This window comes from Neofelis nebulosa, chromosome 3, assembly GCF_028018385.1.
Source record: "Neofelis nebulosa isolate mNeoNeb1 chromosome 3, mNeoNeb1.pri, whole genome shotgun sequence".
NCBI classification, from domain to species: Eukaryota; Metazoa; Chordata; class Mammalia; order Carnivora; family Felidae; genus Neofelis; species Neofelis nebulosa.
This window is the reverse complement of record NC_080784.1, coordinates 161,253,316-161,275,814: the sequence shown is the minus strand read 5'-3', so window position 1 is coordinate 161,275,814 and position 22,499 is coordinate 161,253,316. Positions and strand designations below refer to the sequence as shown.

The 22,499-nt window shown below is 44.2% G+C and overlaps 1 protein-coding gene across 1 annotated transcript in view; it reads right to left on the bottom strand.

Annotated features, from left to right (window-relative positions):
- Positions 1-14,487, bottom strand: part of IGFBP7 (insulin like growth factor binding protein 7) — a 73,935-nt gene extending 59,448 nt beyond the window's left edge. Inside the window, exon 1 of the mRNA XM_058722469.1 lies at positions 13,952-14,487. Within this exon, the coding sequence (XP_058578452.1) occupies positions 13,952-14,426 (475 nt within the window). The 5' untranslated portion in view covers positions 14,427-14,487. The remainder of the gene's footprint in view (positions 1-13,951) is intronic.
- Between the last annotated feature and the right edge of the window lie 8,012 nt (positions 14,488-22,499).

Genomic DNA, 22,499 nt, shown 5'->3' with positions numbered 1-22,499 from the left:
TTTTATTTTTTATTTTTATTTTTGTGTTTTATGTTGGTGACCTCGCTGTTTAAAATGGTGTCTGAGTTGATCGGTTGGTTGAGTATCTGACTCTTGGTTTCAGCTCAGGTCATGATCTCATGGTTTGTGAGTTAGAGCCCCGCACTGGGCTCTCTGCTGACGGCATGGAGCCTGCTTGGGATTCTGTCTCTCTCTCTCTCTCTACCACTCCCTGTCTCAAAAATAAACAAACATTTAAAATGGTCCCCAGGTATAGTGTTAAAGTGCTGTCTAGTGTTTTAAGCAAAAAAGGGTTATGTGTCTTACAGAGAAAAATGTGTGTTAGATAAGCTTCATTCAGGCAGGAGTTATAGGTTGTTGGCCGTGAGTTCAATGCGAACAAATCAATATATATTGAGGTGTCTATAAGCAGAAACATAAAGCAAAGCTATGTACTGATTGGTTAACAAAAATGTGATCAGGAACTTAACTGTGTTGCCCCTAAGAGCAATGGTTCAGTACTTAGTACACTAATTCAGCATTTGTAGGACTTTTTAAGAACTACCATTAATAATGAGAATGAACTGAATTTGTGACTTCCTCTATTGCTATTTAACGGAAGGGGAAAGCAGAAGAGAAGTAAGCTTTATTAAGGGCCAACTGTGGGCCAAACACTGGGCTAAACATTAACTCATGTAACTCTCATAACCAATTTGTGAGGCAGGTAATATCTTCATTTTACAGATGAGAATACTGATGATCAGAGAGGTTAAGTAAATTTCCCAAGGTCACACAGCCAGTGGTAGAACAGTATTCCCTAATAATGCCTGGGAGATGATTGGGGGAGATGATAAAATTGAACTGAACATTTGTTCTCAGTCTCAGAGTTTTTGTAATAGTAGGACATAAGTATAAGGGGCAATTTTGGAAGATGACAATGAGGAAGAGTTCAGCCAAGTGACAAAAGATTCTCCTCTAGGTTGGGGGACCTAGAAGCTGGACAGTCACCTCTCCCTGTTAGAGATTCTGAGGGGGGTGAGAGAGGGATGGGCTTCCCCCAGTGTAAAGGTTCTCCTTCCCCACAGGGCACATTATAATCTACTTTTATTCTTTCATTTACACAATAAGTATGTACTGAATACCTACTATCTTATCCCAAGGACTGTTTAGACACTAGAGATTCAACAGTGAACAAAACAGATAAAAAGCACCAGGCTCATGGAACTTATGTTCCAGTGACAATTTTTTCTTTCTTTTTTTTTATTTTGAGAGAGAGGAGGAGGGGGAGGGGCAGGAAAAGAGGGAGAGAGCAGCCCAAGGAGGTCCTGAACTGTCAGCATGGAGCCCGACGTAGGGCTTGAACTCACAAACTGTGAGATCATGACCTGAGCTGAAATCAAGAGTCTGATGCTTAACCAACTGGGCCACGCGGGCACCCCTAGTGACAGAATTAAAAGGTTGAGTTGTGTGGCTTTAGATTACTATTTTTCTTAAAGTACTGTGGTACTCCAATTTTTATTAATACCAACAAATACTGACAGTTGTAGAAATATTTCCATTCTGACTCAGATAACAGCACTGAAATGGCCAAGGAGATAAGCAGCAGCCAAACCACCATGCTGCTTGCGCTATCCTGAGTGTTCATGATTTCTAGGGCTTCCATTTCCCACATTGAACTAGATATTCTGAAAAGTTGTCCTGCTGCGAAACATTACATGCTGGATAAGTGCAGGAAAAATTGGCTCATCATTATTATAATTATCCTAATGAAATGGTGCACACCCAGTCACTTGAAGTCTTTTTAGAACAATGCTTCTGAACCTGGCCTGGACATTAAATCAGCTGGGAGCTTTCAAAAGGCCTGCTGCCGAGGTTACATGCAAACCAATTAAATAAGAATCTTGGAGTAGAAGTCAGGCATCAGAATTTTATAAAACTCCCCAAGAGATTCTGATGTCCTGCCAAGGTCAAGAATCACCGCTTTAGAATGGGATAGAGCACACGATGTACATGGAGAGTTGGTGGTCCCAGTGTTTTGTCAACTTTACTCACAATTGCTGAAGCTGGTAGATCTGAAAAGTTATCCAGCGTCTTAAATTTCCTCTCCATATCCTCATCTTCTGCTCTCCACCCCATGCTGGGAGGTGGATGGCATCACTTTTCAGGTAGATGCAAGGAACCAACCTAAGTGGGTACCTTCCTGAGTCTAAGTATTCCCGTTTATAGTTAAGTGTTTTGATTTTTTTTAAACTAGTTCCTGCTGAGGTACATATAAAAGCCAAAGAAGAGACACATGAATTGCAAACAAAGAAGAGACACAAATTCCACAAGTCTCCAAAGTCAAGGATAATACCCAATAGGTACCTAATAAATATTAATCATACTCTCCCTCTGCCAATCTCAGTGATTTTGGTTCATATTCTTTTTTGTAGCCAATTATCTCCAGGTTTTTTGTTTTTTATATGAACCAAACAACAAAACACAAAAACATTTTCGATGTATGCAGGGAAGAGACAGACCAATCATTACTTAAGTGTCCTTTGAATCTAAAATGTCCTCTATACTTAAAAGGTGCTCTTAGGGAAAAAAAAAAAAAAAACCGGTGTGACATGAAAGATGGAAATACTCCATGTTGTAAAGCAAAGTGAACCCTCTGGCCAGCACCCTGGGTGGTTACTTGCATTTGACTCTGGGGTCTCAGAGATGGAGCATGGCTCTCTGTCCTGGAATCCTTGAAGAACAATAACAAGAGCTGGATGAAAGTTTCCAGGGATTTGGTTATAAGAACATTACCCTGACATTTTGTTTGCAGAGTTCTAAACACAGGTTTCAGATCTAACTTGGAGATACACAAGGCGGTATTACATTTGGATTGATCAAGTAAGACATAATGCATCACAGTCAAGGTGCTTATAAACTAACTCGTACCAGGGCTTATAATGCTAGGAACAACAAAAACTGAAATGAAACAGCATTTAATGAGACTTTTCTATGTGCCAGGTACCGAAGCTTTTTGTGTATTACCTCACTTAAGCTCCCAACAACCCTAAGTGGCAGACATTATTATTACACCAGTTTTGCAAGTAAGAAAAATATGAATCAAGGAGGTTTGGGTCACACAAGTAGTTAAGTGGCAAAGGGGGATTTGACTCATGTGGTCTGATTCCCAAGTTCACATCCTTAACCATTCTGCTGCATTTCCTCACTTGTATCAAATTTTGGCTGCTGGGTGACCAGAAATCATAAGAGTTGAAGACAACTGGCAGGGTCAGGCCTGGGATCGGCCTTGGAGACCTATCAAGCCCATGGTTATGGGGTTATGGCTGTCTCCCCTTCCTCCTGGACTGGGCCGGAGAGGGGCTGTACTGGGTTTGGGCTGATGCATGGAATAAGTGAGGATCCTAAAGTACCTGAAAAAACTTCAACCCAAAGCAGCATCAAGAAAAGAAGGGACAACCGTCTCCTGGATAACATGGACCTTTCAGAGGTAGCATGCCAATGTTTGGCTTATTTGCTATCTATGGGAGAATGCCACATGTGGTTCCTAAGTCTGGGGATGGAATTGGGGAGGCACACTGAGCAGTGTTCCCCATGCATCAAGTTGCTGGCCAAGCTTTGTAACTAACAAAGGGCTGGGACTAGAGAGAAAACCACATTTCTTTGTGCTCAGTCAGGAGAAAGGGGCAGCATGCAATGATAGGCCGGGGCGGGGGGGGGGGGGGGGCGGGTGGAGAGGAGCGGGGGGGGGGGGGGGGAGAGAGAGAAGAGGGAGAGGAAGAAGGAGAGAGGGAGGGAGAGAGAGAAAAGAAAGACACCTCCAAGGAAGCAGGAGTGAGGGAGGGGCTGCTCACTTTCCCATATCACAACCAGGTCCAAAAGGCCTGCCCCTGCCCCAACAGTTCTCTTCTAGTGAACCAAAGCCTTGGTGGGGCACAAAGAGCTGAGCTGCATCAGCCTCTCCCGCCTGCTCCGCAGCGCAGATCTGAGGCACACCTGTGCACAGTGGGGCCTCTGGCTCCGAAGCTCTGGCCCATCAAAACTTGGCAGCTTCTTGCTCTCCGCCCCAGCCTGCCCTCTCCAGCTGGGCTGGGCATCTCTAATAAGCAGCCTCTCTGCATGGATCGCCTCGCCTCACCTCACCTCCTGTAACTCAGAGCGGCGCTGCTGCCTAAGCATTTCAAGCTCAGTCACATGCTCTATGGCTTCCTGGGGGGGGGGGGGGGGGGGGGAATTCCTTCGGAAGCCAGGGTTGCCGCGTAATTGCTGCAGCTGCTGCTGAAATCCACTTTCGGATTTCTGTTCCCGGAGCAGAAACTTCTGAAAGCGCCCGTGGAGAAGGAGCAGGCTTTGCATCCCTGCAGGCTCAGGCTACCCAGACAAATTCCTAAAGCCTCATTTCTGTGTGGTCTCTTTCAAAACCTTCTGAATGTTCCCGGAGATCTATTTCTTGATAAATTTTTTCTCCCTTGCTTGGGGTCAGGCCAGAAGAGAGAACAGATGTCAGATCTAAAGCTTTCCCAATTCAACCACTTGACCACTGGCCAGCTAATCTGCCATGATGTAAATGAAATGTCTTTGAGCCTTTCTTGCTGGGGGGGTAGGGTGGGGAGACAAGCCTCCAAAAAAGCTGGAGACATCCCTTTTTCAAGAAAAACAACATGAAAGAACAGGGTGATTGAAGTCAGCTGTATTTCTGCCTGTTAGAATATTAAAGTGCTCTCTCTTTTTTCCTCTCAAAAAGTCAAAATGGATTATGCCAGAGTTCTCAAACCCCCACAAGGATTTTCCTTCTCTTGCACATGATCACCTGACAAAAAATATGCTTCAGTCTGTAAGGGGAGTAATCCCACAACGAATCCCAACTCAGATGTGCAGTAAATATTATTATCCCAGCTGAGAAAACTGATGCCAGAGTGGTGCCGGGGGTGGGTGTGTGCAGGGGTCAGTCAGCACTCAGAACTAAAATTTCAGGTGAAGGGGAACACTGGAGTGTGTTGACAGTTATCTTAACTGTCTTTTCTCCTTCTTCACCTGCTTGGGAAAATATTCATGCTAGCTGCTCCCAGCACACCAGCCCTTCAAAAGCCTCTTGGCTGCAATTGAAGAGACTTTCCAATCTGGCCCTGGAAGGACTGCCACTAGACTGAGCTATCTGTACGCAGCGCCCCTTCGATACATTCTTTTAAGAAATATCATTCTGCGCTGCATGTAATAGGACATTGTAAGGTGAACCACAAAAGCCAAGTAAACTAAGGCGTTAACTTTGTTATCATAAAGAATTTCTATTTTATGCTAAAAGAAAGAGCTCTTTTAGAGCTATTTATACAGGGATGTATCATATATCCCCGATCAATTCATCAAAAAGAAACTGTAAGATAAATGTATTAAGGTATTCTACAATGCACTATGTAGAGTTCTTGCCCCCAAAGAATTTAGTCTAGTCAATAAGGACTCTTTACATTTGGTGCTGCACACTTTATAGTGATTTCATATTTGTTTTATACTCTGACATTCACAATAATCCTGTGAAGGAGTACACCAAACTGTGCCTTCATTTATTAAATGCATTACCCTGAAGTTTTGAAGGTGTTGCTTTTTCATAGTAAACTCTACTTTGAACATGTTGGCTTGTCCTTGGCCCTCTTGGTGTAAGTAAGTAACATCATACCACAGGAATGGGGCACTGTCTACACTGAGTTACTAGGTTTGTTTTATCTGGTCTGAACCTACCTACCTACTTTCCTTCCTTCCTTTCTCTCTCTCTCTCTTTTTTTTTTTTTTTTTTTCTCAAGAGAGGGCATAAGTAAGCAAGGGGCAGAGAGAGAAACAGAAGCAGTGCTCGAGCTCACAAACAATGAGATCATGACCTGAACTGAAGTCAGATGCTTAATGGACTGTGCCACCCAGGCGCCCTGGTCTGAACTTTTCTTTTCAGACACAAAAATGCTCTGCAACCTCAACGTGCTTTTGGACGCAGTCCATTTCTGGTTGGTTCCTCTCTCTGGTAACCCACTGCTTGGTGGAGGCATTGAGAGAGGTGGGGCTATTGCTCAATCCAGCTTTTTCTTTTTTGATTTTGGGGGCTTCAAGCCCAGTGCTGAGCCCAATGTGGGGCTTGAACTCACCACCCTGAGATCACGGCCTGAGCTGAGGGATGCTTAACAGACTGAGCTGTCCAGGCACCCCTCCAGCTGTTTCTAATAACCTCACCTAGCTTTCCTTTGTAGAACGGTAAAGTTGATTCAACAAATTAGCTTTTTCTAAGGCACCAGATCATTTTGCCACTAATCCAACTTGAGAAAAAAAGAGTTCAATTATTTAACTCATCAATTTTAAGTAAAAATAAATAAATAAACAAACATTTCCCCCCTCCCCCACGTTATCAACCCTAGCTTTCTTCTACAGACCTCTTCACTTTCTTGTGTAGGCTTTGTGGGGGTAGTGGGGTGCTGGTCTTAACGGACCTCAAAAACCCACCCAGAACAGCTTTCCTTAGCTATTTCTAGTCCCTCCCACCCACCCTCCTAAAGAATAAAGGTCTCCCTGCAAAATCTTTAAAATTGCCTAATATAAGCTAACATTCATTTACACACTCATGTCTTCTTCCATCTCAAATCTTTCTAACAGTGCTGCCCTGGATCTAAATTACAAAAAAAGGTTACATTCATATGGTCCCTGGCTTAAAAGTTCTTTTGACGATAGTTCAGGGTTCCTTTTTAGTAAAGCTGCCAAAAACAAGATGTTGTCTTACAATTAAAAACACAGATGAGGTGAGATCATTTGTGGGGTAGCTTGAGGTAAAGGAAGCACTATAATCTTATCCACTGTGGGCAGGAATTTAGAGTGAAGGAAGGCTGGCCAGCCTTGGACTCCATCCAGGAGAGTTTTGTCGCTAAACTACCCAAAGAGAACCTTATAAGGCAGTCTCTTGTAGAAGGCAAGTCTGCAGTAAACCGGAGAGCAGGCTTGTGGGGAAGGATGGAAATCCTATTTAGCGGTGTCAATAAATGCCTGATCAGCTCAATCATTCCATCTCACAGGCCCAGGGTATAAAAGATTTTTAAAGTTATAACAACCTCTTCTACATGTTTCCTTTCCTCACTGAGGTGATCTCTCAGCTCCCCAAAGAGAATCTTTCAAACTGAATTCTCCAGACTCCCATATGAGCATGTTATGGTATTCAACAGTTTTTACCAGCAAGTTCTTCCTACTGTGTATTCTAAATGTGCCTCATGGCTACTTAATTCCAGGCCTTTTAATTCCATCTCCTGAGGAACTGTAGAACAGTAGGTCAGGCACCTTCCACTTAATAACTAATTCCCAACCATGAAGAAACATTAACTTGTTCTTTGGATTATTTTCCTCCAAAAGAATCTTAAGTCCTTTAAGACCCCTTTGGCAAGGCTGCCTATTTTCTTTTCTAAAGCTTCTTCAGGTTTTCAAATCCTTCCTAAAATGCAATGATTAAAACTAGGTAAACTAAAAATGAACCAGTGATTCACTTAACTTTCTAGAAGTTTCTGTGCTCAAGAAGGGCAAATGAGGCCAGAAAAATTTTTAAAGCATTTCTGTTGGTCTGGGGTAGACTTTTTGGGAGGTGACATTTTCTGTTTCTGATCTGAAAGCAGACGGAGGAATGGGAATTGTGGGTGAGAGAGGAAGAGCTTCCTGAAATGAGTAAGTGGGTTATAATTTGGGAGCAGGGCTAGCTAATGAGCAGAGGATGTGTGGGTACTTTGTAAGGAGTCATTTATAAGAAAAAAGCACAGTACAATGGGCCTGTCTCTGCCAAGCAACACACAGCTTGCCATGGCAGGTTAAGAGCCCGGATTTGACCATGCTTCTAAGATCTGAGAAACGTAAGGTCTTGTGAAGAAGTCTAGGCAGCTCTTGCTGGGATTATTCTAACAGCCTCCTAATGGCAGTCTCTGACTGCAGTCTTGCCCCTCTTCCAATCCCATTCTAAGGGTGGCCAACACAGATTTTTAAAAAGCATAAATCCAATGTTATCACCAAATAGGTCCCTCAGCTCTGGTGATCACCTCTAAACTTCAATGCATCTAAACTTCTCCATCCTTGGGGTCAAGTGTTCAGTGGTCACCTCTGCTCTCCAGTTCTGCGAGGCAGCCCTATGGAACCATGTGCTATTCCTTCTGCTGCTAATGCTCTTCTCTCCATTCTAAGTCCCTTCCAACCCCCATGCTAGCTCTTCTCCAGCCAATTCCTTTACATCCCCATCTCAGGACCTTACTCTTCCAGGAAGTCATTCCTGGCCCTTTTTCTACAAGTTTGGGTTAAGGATCCCCCTCATCTGGGCTCTGTGGCCATCTTTATGGTATAACTGTTAGTTTACAAAACATTGCATGGACTTCCATTCCCCCCATCCCTGGAGATAAACCAGACCATTAGTAATCTCATTTAAGTTTCAAATCCCTATTCCAACTTTCAGTGAAGTTCTACAATTCTGGTACCAGTGGCAATGTGTTTTTTCCACGCCACCAAGCAATTCTTTGATAGCAGCTGTGTGTCCTACTGTTCAACTCTTTTCTGACACTATCTACCTAGAGATAGTGTTAGATCATACAGCTCGGTCCCACAAGACTACACTCCCACTTCAGATGCCTATCCCAAGTCCAGTTGGTCACCTGTGCTTCTGACTGGCCATAACTGGGTTCCAATGACTCCCTCTCCTTGGTTCAATGGATTGCTAGAATGCTCACAGAATTTAGAGAAACACTTTACTTACAAAATTACCAGTTTATTACAAAAGGATGTAACTCAGGAACAGCCAGACAGGAGAGATATACAGGGCAAGGTATGGGGACAGGGGTACAGAGTTCCCATGCCCTCTCCAGGAGGGCCATTCTCCCAGCATTTCCACATGTACACCAGCACGGAAGTTCTCTGAACCCATCCTTTTGGGTATTTGTGGAGGCTTTGTTACATAAGCATGCCTTAATGATTCGATGACAATCATTGGTGATCTCCAGCTCCTCTTCCCTTCCAGGGGGTGAAGAGTAGGCCTGAAAGTTCCAACCCTTTAGTCATGTGGTTGGTTCAACTGGCAACCAGCCCCCAACCACAGTCCCAAAGTAACTCATTAACATACAAAAGACACCCCACCACTCTCCATACCTCGGAAATTCCAAGGGTTTTAGGAGCTTTGCAGCAGAAACAGGGAGGAAGATCACATATTATAAATCACGATATCACAAGTTCATAACTCATTGAAGGACAGTAACAGAACATGGACATTTGAATGATTATCAAAATAAAATGAGCCTAAAATGAGCTTCTCAAAAGAACAAATGTTTAAAGTCCATCAAATAAAATGAGTTTCTGAAAACCAAAGTCTTTTACTAAAGCTTCTTCCATTTGCAGAACAGTTTCTGTGGCTCTGAACCTAATTCTTAACCACCAAAGGATGGAGAAATGTTGGGATTTGGGGGGGGGGGGGGGGGCGGGGAAGTGACCACCTAATGTTAAGAGTTCAGGATAAGAGAGGAAGAGGAGTCTAAGGTCAGATGTATTCCCGGGCCTAGACTTCAGAAAGGCAGAATATACAAGAAAAGAGAACAGACAAGCAGGAGAGTCCACAGCCTGCATTTCCAAACAGGAAGGCCCTTTCTTACGTGGATTCCTTTGTTTAATCAACAAATATTTATAAAGCATCCAATAGCCAGCTACTGTGTTTATAAATAATTATAAGACAGCGTCCCTCTTTTAGGATGCTCCTATGAGGAAAACAGACATCCAAAGAGCCCTTTGGTAGGGGTGGGGGGGGGCACCTGGGTGGCTCACTTGGTTAAGTGTCCAACTTCGGCTCAGGTCATGATCTCATGGCTCATGAGTTTGAGCCCCATATTGGGCTCTAATGACAGCTCAGACAGAGCCCGAAGCCTGCTTTGGATTCTGTGTCTCCCTCTTTCTATCTGCCCTTCCCCTGCTTGTGCTCTCTCTCAAAAATGAATAAACATTAAAAAAAAAAAAATTAAAAAAAAAAAGTCTCTTTGGTTGGTCCCCCCCCCTTTTTTCCCTTCCCATATATTCATCTATTTCACAACACTGAACCTTAACAACAACTCTGAGATAGGTATGATTATAATCCTTATATTAAGGGTGAGGAAACCCAGGCCCAAAGAGGTCAAATAACTTGCTTAAGGATCAGTAAGTGACAGTTACAATTCACACCCAGGGAGTTTGGTTCTAGAGCTCAGTGTCTTAACTATTCTGCCAGAATGCCTCTTGCTTATATACACACAGCATATGTGCAATAAATATTGTTGAAAAAGGACTGGAAGCCTACCGAGAACTGAAGGACATCATTAAGGGGGTAGAGGGTGGGTGGAGTCAGGGGAGTCAAGCAGCTTCATGGAGAAAGGGACAGGCGCTGATCTTGAAGGCCTAATGTTCAAAGGGTGGAAAGACAAGTGAGGACAAGGGGGTGACTGTGAACAACAGCAAATAGCAACACTTTCTGCAGCTGTACCATGACTGGGTTGGAGGGAAGAGGCCAAAAGAATACAGTTATGGTAAAGAGCCTCATTCGTCTTGATAGGTGGTTTGAATTTAGTCCTGGAAATGCTAAACACAGAGACTCTTAAAGAATTCTGGGGCACCTGGGTGGCTCAGTCATTAAGCATCTGACTTCAGCTCAGGTCATGATCTGATGGTTCATGAGTTCGTGTCCCACATTGGGTGAGTCCCACTTCTCTCTCTCTCTCTCTCTCTCTCTCTCTGCCACTTGCTCATTTGCGCCCTCTCTCTCAAAAAAAAAAAAACAAACAACCCAATGAATTCTGATTCCACAATTAAAAACTGTGAGGGAGAAGGAGGGGAGGGGACCCAAAGAGACCAACGTGGTTGAAACGGAATTGCCAAGAAGCTCGGATTTAAAGGACCAGGAACAAAAGGTATTAATCAAGAACTGGAATAAAGGAGCACCACGTTCTCTTCCAACCGTGAGATATTAATATATATATCTCAGCACCTATATTAACTTTTTATTTTTTTTAAGTTTATTTATTTATTTTGAGAGAGGGAGAGAGAGAGAGGGAGAGAGAGCACATGCACGCACAAGTCGGGATGAGGCAGAGAAAGAGGGAGAGAGAATCCCAAGCAGGCTCCACACTCAGTGCAGAGCCTGTCATGGGGCTCGAACTCACGAACCTCAAGATCATGATCTGAGCTGAAATCAAGAGTCAGATGCTTAGCCAACTGAGCCACCCAGGTGCTCCTATATTAACCCTTTATTAAACTGAATTGTCACATCCCCTCTTCCAGTTATGACTTCAGGGACTTCAATAAGATCTAATGACACTAAATGCATGATGGCAGTTCCAAGCTTTGAGATCATTATCTTTCAGACATACTTTCAAGAAGATGGCTTTGCCTCTTATCACAGGTACAGAAAACAAGCAGACTAAGATCTTTTCCCCAGACAGTGGGTAAGTGGTAATCTCAGAAAAGAAGAGGATGATTGGGAGTGTCTCCAGCGCCCCAAGGAAGGCGCACAGGGAGGGGAGACTGCAACCTGTGTGGATACGTTAATTAGCGGGACCAGATCTGTTCTGTGCATCCCCAGCTGTAGAACATCTAGCATAGTGCTAACACCAGCTATCTGCTCAATAAATGTTGGTTAGTGAGATCAGCAGGAATGTTCCCTTCCTCTCAACACTCGAGGAAGCATAACTTGAAATTCCTCTCAGGGTAGAAATGGCTGGAGGAACCTAGAAAACGCATTTCCTATTCTTTGCAAAGCCCCAGTACTAAATGGCACGGAAATAAATGGCACTCTGTCAGATTTGCCTCTGTAGCTGTCAAAACACATCCACATCAGGAGAAATATATTAGGAGATACGGTTTTAGTCCCATTTGTCTCTGCTGTAGACAAGCACACTGGTAGACCTCACATTCTTTTCTGCTTTCTCTGACATTCTCCTACAAATGGTCCCAGGCACCACACCCCCATCTCTAGATTCAGACTGGGAAGAAAAGGCTAATTTTGTCAAGGTCTCCAGTTTTGGACGCTATTTCACTTAACATCTTCCTAAACAAAAAGAAAAACCAGGTCCACATCTTCAAGGGGTTTGCAGTCTGGAAAGATGCTGGGGAACGGGGTGTACATGGTAATGAGGTGATAGGATTAGTTCTCTACAACTATCACTCTCAAGATTTTATAATCCCACTGTGCGTTTAGAGACACAAATAGCAAGAGAGAAAAAGGGATAAAACTAGCTACGGGCTAGAATTGACAACAATGCTTAAACAATCCCCAAGCTAACCTTTGGCTGTGATAAGCAAGTCCCAATGATCTGGAAAGACTGTGGGGAAAAATTCCCCTTAGAATGTTTATAAGAAAATCTCAGTATTTGGAAGGAGTTTTTAAACGATGCACATTTCTCTTTTCAAGATATGACTGATAAATGAGATCCAAAAAAACAAATGACTGTTTCTGTTGGAAAAGTATATGAATTATTTTGGGTTGTGATTTTCCAAGTTCAAGGTAATGATGGTAATATAAATAGTCCACAGTAAGTTACATGATTTAAAGCTTTCAATAGTGAACTCTGAGATGAGTGACATACGACCTATCAGAGTATGGGCTTCTGGGAAAAACTCTAAAAAAAGAACTATTTGGAAAGTGTGGAGAAAGTCTGAGCTGTGCTTAAAGAAGCAACTGCTTCTGTCATTTCAGGAGAACTGCCTCCCTCCCTTTTGCTGTGTTGGCTGGGGCTAGGAGAGGGACTGCCAAGGTTGGATCTAACATTTCCCTATGGAAAATGTTATTTCAGACAGAGTTAAAAATCTCCGAGGTTTTTTTCCCCTTACAAGTCCGGACTCTTATTTATTTTCCCCTTTCATTTATGGCAAGTTTGGATCTGTCTGGAATAAAATAAATGATCAAACATAACCTCAAAGGCATTCCTGCCGAACAGTGCATCCTGGGGACGAATTACACAAAAAAAAGGGACAAGAAAGAAAAACAAAATGGTCATAAGGTTCACAGTATAAACTACATCATAAAAACATTCTTCAAAGAGTTTGCACTTTTTGCCCACAAATGATGAGCTAGTTAGATTATTGTTTGAGAATCTTTAATTTCCAGTAAGTGAATTACTTTCTCTAACATTAAGAGACCATGAAATCCAATTTTTAAAATTCTTACAATCTAGCCAGTTAAACGTGGGACAAATAACTTCTCTGACAGTCCTTTACTTTGTATTTCAGCGTCAAACTCTTCCCCCTTCACTCTTGATTTCACTTCTTTTTTTTTTTTTCAACGTTTTTTTTTATTTTTTTTTTTTTATTTTTTTTTTTATTTTTTTATTTTGGGACAGAGAGAGACAGAGCATGAACGGGGGAGGGGCAGAGAGAGAGGGAGACACAGAATCGGAAACAGGCTCCAGGCTCCGAGCCATCGGCCCAGAGCCTGACGCGGGGCTCGAACTCAAGGACCGCGAGATCGTGACCTGGCTGAAGTCGGACGCTTAACCGACTGCGCCACCCAGGCGCCCCCTGATTTCACTTCTATATCCACACAAGCCAAGAAAGAAGGACGAGAAAATGACATCTCTGGGTTTCCAAAAGAATGGGGGCAGCTTTTGCTTATCGACTTGCCAGCTGTCAGTATGAGCTGGGTCGCGGGAGTCTTGTGGTGCCAGAAAAACTTTTCTATATATACACTCCCCCGCAAAACCTCACTTCTTGGCGCACGCAACAAGCTTCCAAAATAAAACCCGAGAGAGAGAGAGAGACAGAGAGAGAGAGAGACAGAGAGAGAGAGAAGAGAGGGCGTTGCCTATGCCTCCTAGCCTCTCAGAGGCGCCCAAATCCTCCCCTCGGATCCATCTCCCGGATGCCCAGGGAAGTATCCCGGGGCACAACGGCCGAGTACGCCCCGCCGGGTCTGACCCGCGAGGGGGCGCGCGGCCGATGGGGCAGGGTTGGAAGGGAAAGCGCTCGTGCCCACCTTGCTCGCAGGTGCCCTTGCTGACCTGGGTGATAGCCTTCTCTCCGCGGCTCTCGGCCCTCAGGCTGGCGGCGCGCAGCTGGCACCCGCTGGAGTAGGTGATGCCGTCGCTACCGCACACCGGGTAGCGGCTCTTGCACACGCACACGCCGCTCACCCCCGGGCCGCCGGCTGCTGCCCCGGCTTTACCCTTCCGCCTCTTGCGGCTCTTCACGCACTCCATGCCCGGCGCGCAGTGCCCCCTGCCGGCGCCGCCGCCCCCGCACGGCTCGCCCTCGCCGCGGGCGCACACCGGGCAGCAGCCACAGGCGTCGCGGGTCTCGCCCAGAGGGCAGCCCCGCGGGGGCAGGGGCGGGCAGGCGGCCGGCTCGCAGGGGCCGCAGACGTCCGAAGAGGAGGAAGAGGAGAGGGGCAGGAGCAGGAGCAGCAGCCCGGCCGCGCTGAGGAGCAGGGCGCGCAGCGGCGGCCACTCCATGGCTGGGCGCGGAGGCGGCGGGAGCGCGAGTAAGGCTGATCCCGCAGGCTGACGTTTTAAACCCCGCGCCCCGCCCGGCCGGGCCGCGGGAGCCACACCCCAGGGCGGCGAGAGCGCGGCCGCCCCGCCCGCGCCGCGCCTCCCGGGACCGCCGGGCTCCAGCGCGCCCCTGCCGGCGGGGCGGGGCAGGGCATCCGCGCGGGCCCGGGACGCTGGGTCTCCAGTGCTTCCCGCCCCTTAGCCCAGTGCACCGCTCCCCAGCCCCTCGAGGTCGCCGGCAAGGACGGCGGCTCCCTCAGCTTTTGGTTCCTCGCGTCTCTTAGCCCAGTTATACTTCTTAACGACAACAACTTTGCGATTACCCTGTGTTTAATCTATTAAAGTCTCCGTGGGCCTGGGAGACCTGAGTCCTAAATTACTCTGAAGTTGGGAAAGCTTTTTAAAGAACAAAACGCCACAGGGTGAGGGGGCGCCTGGATGGGTCAGGAGGTTGCACATCTGGCTGGGTTTTGGCTCAGGTCATGATCTGCTGGTCCTTGGGAACCAGCCCTGCATTGAGCATGGAGCCTGCCTGGGATTCTCTCTCTCCCTCTCTTTCTCTCTATCTCTCTCTCTCTGCTCCTCCCCCACACCGACTCAAAATAAATAAACATTAAAACAAACAAACAAACAAACAAACAAAAAACTCCACATGGGGATTTGTGTCCCTGTTGGCCACAGGCCCGGTGTGGCCTTGGGTGCCAGGCTAAGAAGACAAATCATTGCCAACCACTCCTCTTTTGGGAACCTCATTAATTGACTCCTCCTCCAGTGCTTTTCTATGCCAAATCAAGTTTCAAGTGTGAGTACTGAATCCACGAGAGAGCTGTTTCACCATTTCATTGTCGTAGGTTCTTACTAAATTGTGTTGGAGCTCCATCAAACTTCTCCAGAGAACAGGACACAGCTGGGTGTGCCACTGAGGCACCTGAAGAAATGGTAAACCCATGAAGTTTTTGATATTAAACACCTGACATTTCCTCCTCAGCCTTTCTGTAAAATGCTCTGCAAACTTAACCTTAAAGCCTCTTTTTCCAAGAGTATGCCCTTCAAATCCCTCCTATCCATTTAAATTCTTTACATTTTTATTGAACATACAACATTGCAATGTGCATGATTCTGCATGTCCTTTTAGTTCTTTTTTCTTAGCATAAATTGAAGGATTTGTAGGATTGCTAACTCAAAGTGTGTGATTCATGATGCCATCAGCAATATATGGCTGTCATTCTCACCAGCCTTACTAGCATTATTGTAAACTTTTTTGGAAATTAAATAATCATAAAATTTATTTGGGGAATAAAAAAACAAGCGCCTTTCAATCCAGAAAACCTAGCACTGCTTTTTGGCCTCTCCTTAGAAATATTCTGGAAAAGTGGCACTTTTTTTTTTTTTAAGGTCATATGTTGACATGACCATTGTTTTTTTTTTCTTTTCTTTTTTTTTTGAGAGGGAGAGAGAGAGAGAGAGAGAGAGAGAGAGAGAGAGAGAGAGAGAGACAGCGTAAGCAGGGGAGTAGCAAAGAGAGAAGGAGACACAGAATCCGAAGCGGGCTTCAGGCTCTGAGCTGTCAGCACAGGGCCCGACTTGGGGCTTGAACTCATGGACAGCGAGATCATGACCTGAGCCAAAGCTGGATGCTTAACCGACTGAGCCACTCAGGCACCCTGACATGACCGTTGTTTATAAAAGGGTGAAAAGTCTTTGGAGCAGAGTTTTCCTAAATATTCTTGCCTTTGTCCCACTATAAGAGATATAGTTTACATGACCCAGTGTAAGTCCCAAATTGAAACAAATGTGGAGTGAGCTCTGATATTTCCTGTTATGTTGCAACATTATGAACTCACTGGTAAAGGTCCACTAAGTTGATGATGACCCACTATAACTATCATAGATTTAGGTTGCCTAGAAGCGGACCCTGAGAACAAGGATTCCAGTGCATATAGTTTACCTGAGAGGCCACATGAGGAACACCAGTTGCATGGGGTTTGGGGATGGAAGTGTTGGGAGTGGGCAGAAAGGGAAGACAGACAATAAAGGTGCTTATTAAGTTAGCTCCCAGGTGGGCTATGCAGCCAGATGAAGCCTTCAGGCTCTACAAGCTTGTGGGTGGGTGGGAGGGCACAGGGGTACTCACAGCCACTGTATGCTGTGGTGTTTTGAAATCCTGCGTTGGAGCCAGCAGTAAGGATGCAAGCATATGGGAACCCTCACTGTCCAGCAAGCAGAAGAGTGAACAGCATTCTTGTCACTGAAGAGGGTACTTGGGTTGCGTGATAGTGCCTATGTGGAGCACCTGAAAATAGGAACAGATGTGGTTATTCAGAGGAAGGAGAAAAGGCAGGAAAATAGAGCCTTTACAAAGAAATTTGACAACTTCTTGCTTCTAAGAAAGAAGATACTGCCACCTATTCAGCTTCAGTTCTAGTGAGATGAAAAGCCTAGGTATGGAGAAAGGATTATATCATTTGCAAATAGAGAGAATTTTATACTTCTTCCTGTTTAATCTTGATGCCCTTTATGATTTTTTTTCTTGCCCAATTGCTCTGGTTAGAACCTCCAGTATAATGTGGAGTCGAAGTGGTGAGAATGAGCATCCTTGTCTTGCTCCTGACCTTAACCTTAGAGGGAAAGCTTTCAGTCTTTCACCATTAAGTACAATGTTACCTGGGAGTTTTTCACAGATGGTCTTATCAGGTTGAGGAAATTCTTTTCCATTCCCATTTTGTTGAGTGCTTTTATCATCAAGAAGTAGAATTTTGAATTTTGTCAAATGCCTTTTTTTTTTTTTTGGATCTGTTGAGATGATCAATCAAGATGTATTTTCTTCTCTTGATATGGCATATTACATTAATTGATTTTTTTAATGTTAAGCCAAACTTGCATTCCTGGGATAAATCCCACTTAGTCATGATGTATAATCCTTTTTTATATGTTTCTGGATTTGGTTTGCTAGTATTTTGTTGCAGATTTTGGCACTTATATTCACTATTAGACTGTAGTTTTCTTTGTTGTCTTTGGTTTTGGTATCAGGATGATAGTGGCCTCAGAATTAGTTAGAAAGTATTCTCGCATTTTCCGTTTTTGTTTTTGTTTTTTTCCAAGAGCTTATGAAGAATTTATTTTAATTTTTCTTTAAATGTTTAGATTTCACCAGTGAAGTCATCTGGGAGCAGGCTTTTCTTCATGGACAGTGTTTTGTTATTAATTCAATCTCTTTACTTGTTACAAGTTATTAGTTTGTTAGGGCTGCAATAAATATAAATAAATAAAATAGGACAGATGAGGTGGCTTACACAACAGAAATGTATTTTCTTACAGTTCTGGAGTCTGGAAGTCCAAAATCAAGGTCCTGGGAGGGTTGGTTTCCTCTGAGGGCTATAAGGACAAGATCCTCTCCCTACTTCTGACAAGGTGCCACCCACAAAAGAGTAAGCACCCCCTGCCTCACTAAACAAGACTGTTACTTTAACTAAAAACTTGAAAAAGTAGAAAAAAGATTGCTACTTTAACAATTATTTCTATTACTCATGTCTGCCCTCCCTACAGATAAGATTTATTGAGATAATCATAGAATTGTTCCATCCAGAGTGAACTCCTGCTTCCTTAGACCTTCCCCAAAATTACCCAAGTCCAAAACCTGTAATAGGTTCTTTTTAACACCTTCTTACTGAGACATCACCCAGTTCCATATGAAGTCCATTCTGTCTTGCTACAATGAGGAAAAAAGCCAACTTATTACTTATTTGACTACAGGTGCGTTCTTGGTGGCCTTTGGATAAAGGGCCATGAGAGATTTGCCCTCCAACTCCTTCTCTTCTATTCTCCTTCAGTTCAGCATTCCCCCACGCCAACCCATAGCACATTCCAAATCCCTTTGCCACTGGGTTCATGTATCTGGCAAGCACCCTTCTTGGTGGGGCATCTCCAAGACTTCTCAGTCCAGCAAACTTCAATGACATCTGTGGGAAACTCATGGTTCCATGTAGCCTGCCCTGCTGTGTCCCCCTGGGCCCTGCCTCCTCAGCAGATATCTAACTGGAAAATGGAATGTTTGTTTCCCTTTATTGAAAACACCACAGACATGTTGGCTTTACCCCCTCACTTGGCTTCTTTGGGTGGTAGGGGACAGGCATGGGAAGGGAGGGGAACCCTCCCACACCCTCCACTAGGCTCTCACTCATTCCGAACGTGCTTATAGAGAGCAGGGGTTCGTGAGCCAGGTTGGGTTGATTATGGCCATTTAGCACTGAGGAACATTCTGCACCAGTTCTTGGTGGCTCTTTTCTTGAATGTGGGGACACATAGCATCTGTAGTTTTAGGTTGTGGATCCTAGCTCCATTTCCAGGCCCAGGAAAAATTGTTCTATTTAACAGTCCGTTACAATAGTTCTTCATCATCTTTAACATCATTTAATTTTCTCCTCCTCTCTCTCTCCCCCTTCATCACCATCAGTAAGTAGATTGTCAGATGGTGGGATGGGGTGTGGATGATTATCCCAGCCCAGATAAACAGCACATGAGAAGGATGAAGCCAGTGGAAATCATTTTGTCACATTCCAACAACTGAAAGAAGTCCAGCATAGCTGAAGCAAAGTGTGCATGGAGAGAAATGCAGGAAAATGGGGAGAAAAGTCTGGAAAGAGGGCAGATATGAGATGACTGAGGGTTTTGCACATCATGCCCAAGACTTTGAACTGGAGCTTATAGATGGCAGTGAGTTGTTGAAGGAGGCAAGGGAGAGGCAAGATCAGGTTTGCAGTGTAGGAAGGTTAATACGGAAGAGAGGAATGAATTCCAATAGGGACAGACTTGAAGAAGGAGCGAAATTTCCACAAAGTAGGGGCTACCTTTAGCCTTTTTAATGTCCTTAAATAAATTAGAAAAAAAAGCCCCCCTACTGGGCAGATAGGTGCATGACTTGGCAAGCAGACTGTGCCTTTGTGCCAAGAGGAAGTCACCTCTTCCTTCTGGGAGGAGGACCTAGCCTGCACCAAAATACATAGCCTAGCAGGTGAAGGGAAGGCTGAATTCCAGCCTTGCTCGCCTCTTTGTGTCCACACTGCACAGCCTTACATCGAAGCCCAACCTGGTGCCAACATTGTGTCTGACACAGAATTTGCATTCAGTTAACACTTTGAAAAAGTAAATGAGAGAGAGAAGTAAATGAGAGAGAGAAGACAGTTGGGTAATGACTACTGCCCACGACAACCACCATACGGGCAGGAATCAATGAGGGCTTGAAGTGAGGCATGGTGATGGGAAGGAAGGGAATGGACTGTATCATTTGTTGTCCATCTTGGACACTTTTGTGAGCAAAAGGGAGCACTGTTCATAATTATGCTGCAACAACTGACATAAATCAAGATCGACCTGGACAACGGGGACATGTGGTCACCCTAGATAGAGGGGACGGGGTGGATGAGTGGTCTTTAAGATGTAGAACATTCAGGCTTTGGAAAGTGACCATGACAGGAAGTCAAGAGGACCCTCGAAATTTCTTGCATGGAAAACTTGGTGGAAGCTGGTGCTGAGGCAGGTTTGTATTGGTGGAAGATAATGATCTTGATTTTGGACATGCTGATTTTTTTTAAGAGTAGAATTTTTAAAGTTTATTTATTTATTTTGAGAAAGAGAGAGCACAGGAGAAGCAGAAAGAGAGGAAGAGATTCTCAAGCAGACTCTGCACTGTCAGCATAGAGCCCTACACAGGGCTCAAACTCACAAACCATGAGATCATGAGCTGAGCTGAAACCAAGAGTTGGATACTTAACCAACTGAGCCACCCCTGGATGTGCTGATTCTTAATAAAACCAGGTCTACTCTTTTTCTTTTTAATTTTTCACTTTTAAAAAAGGTTTTTTTTAATGTTTTTATTTATTTTTGAGATAGAGAGAGACACAGCATGAACAGGGGAGGAGCATAGAGAGAGGGAGACACAGAATCCGAAACAGGCTTCAGGCTCTGAGCTGTCAGCACAGACGTGGGTCTCAAACTCACGGACTGTGAGATCATGACCTGAGCTGAAGTCGATGCCCAACCGACTGAGCCACCCAGGTGCCCCAAAACCAGGTCTATTCTTCATGGACCGTTCTAGAAAGGGAAGTGGGGGGGAAGCCTCCCTAGTGATCATATCACATTGTCATAGAGACATTGCAAGAAATTTGACTTAGAGCCAGCCCTTGATGTTGGTTCTCTCTGTATATGTGAAGTCCCTCAATGATAAAATCTCATTGTTTAATAAAGTACAGAAACCACTTTCTTATCAGCATTCTATATCTGATCTCTTAAAAGAGCTACAGCTATGCAGGGAAATAGCTAATGATATAATTGAAAAGGCATTAAAAGCCTATAAAATTCAATATTAGAGACACAGAACTTGAAGGACTCTCTAGAGGTCATTTAAAGCTAGGTGATGTTGGAGCATGCCATTAACCCTGACCGTAAGTCATCAGGGGCACAGAGACACCTGAAGGACTTTTAGAGATCATCAAGGAAGATGGTCTCTCTCATATTATGCTGTTATGACAGCCTTTCAAGATTTTCAGGTCACTGCGTAATAAGCTAACTTCCAAATACACACAGTTGCAAAGAAAATGTAGGTTTATGCTCTAATCCTCACTATACCAGATATATCACTGAAGCTGTTAAATCCCTAGGAGCTTCATTTTCTGGCTTAAAATCCATTATTTTACACTTTAACTTTGAATTAACACAGACTTTTACATTTGCATCCCCCTATAAAATAAATTAGAGAAGCATTGCTTCTTGTGACAACAAGTAGAAAGAAATCTCCTTGGGTTATTCCATAATTAGACTCCATCCTTTTTTGTTATGGGGGAAATGATATGATCATTTGGCGGTAAATGATGCAGTGTCCCCATATTAATCTTCCAGTTGCCTGATTCCATAATTCACCTTGGCAAAGTAGAAAAATAAAAAAATAAAGAATGTCTCCTCATTGTTGTAAGAGGCCTGGGAGAATATCAAATCAGGATGAATAAAATGTTTTCAGGGAATAAGTGGCCCAGTCAGAAACTTAACTTCGAGGAAAACTTTGTGCTTAGGAGGGGGCCCTATGGGTGCCTGAAAGTTTGTGGGGATATTTATCCTGAGTGTTTGATCCCTTCCCTTCTGAACAGATCATCAGCTAGGATGTTAAGATGTGGAGTTTAACAGATTTTCTTTCACTGATGCTGCTTTCTTCTTTTTTTAAAAGCTTGTTAAGGGAGTAGGATAACATTCTTTTCACTTTTTTAAAAGCTGATAACCAAATGACATGATAGTTACTTTATCTACTCCTACAATGCAGCTAGCTGGCTGATGTGTCAGCCTCTTGGGTGGATAACAAGCTAATTCCAGTATTGTCACCATCTATAGCTATCAAGTTTCAGATCCAAATCCCTAAAGCCAGGGCACCTCCCTCATTACTGCCTTCTCATAGCATTCATGTTTTATAAAAATGCTTGCTTTTTAAGAGAAGTGTTGATATGCCAGAACAGTGGGAAAACTGGAAAAATTTGAGTCCCTCTTCTTGTGATTCTTGTTGAGTGGAATTCTTTTGGGTCATTTGAGTATATGTCTATGCCTTATTGAGAAGTAACACTTTTAGGTTTTCTCCAAGGTTGAGAGGTGAAATTTTTGTTCTCATGTCACTTAATCTTGGGTTCTGGAAGCCCATGAGATGTCCTGGTGGTTGGCTTGACAGTCAAGGCCTTCAGGGGCAGGGGAGTTCCCCCAGCGATTTTCTTACTGCAGCAGAAATGATTTGAGGATGAGATATTCAAGAGAGGGGAGAGGGGATACAACTCCAAGAGAAAGGAACTAGTGTCTCCTTGGCCTTGGGTGAAATCTCCCATGTTCTGTGTGTGATCCCAGGTCTCAGACATTCATGGGACAGTCTAGCTCATAGCTGGGGAGTCTCCTGGAGGCTTGAACAGCCCCCAGGATGGGAAGTAGACCCAACTGAGGTATCCTGTTACTACACAGTGGGAATATTAGAAGGGGCTTTGACAATGACAATGTGACAATGATGCC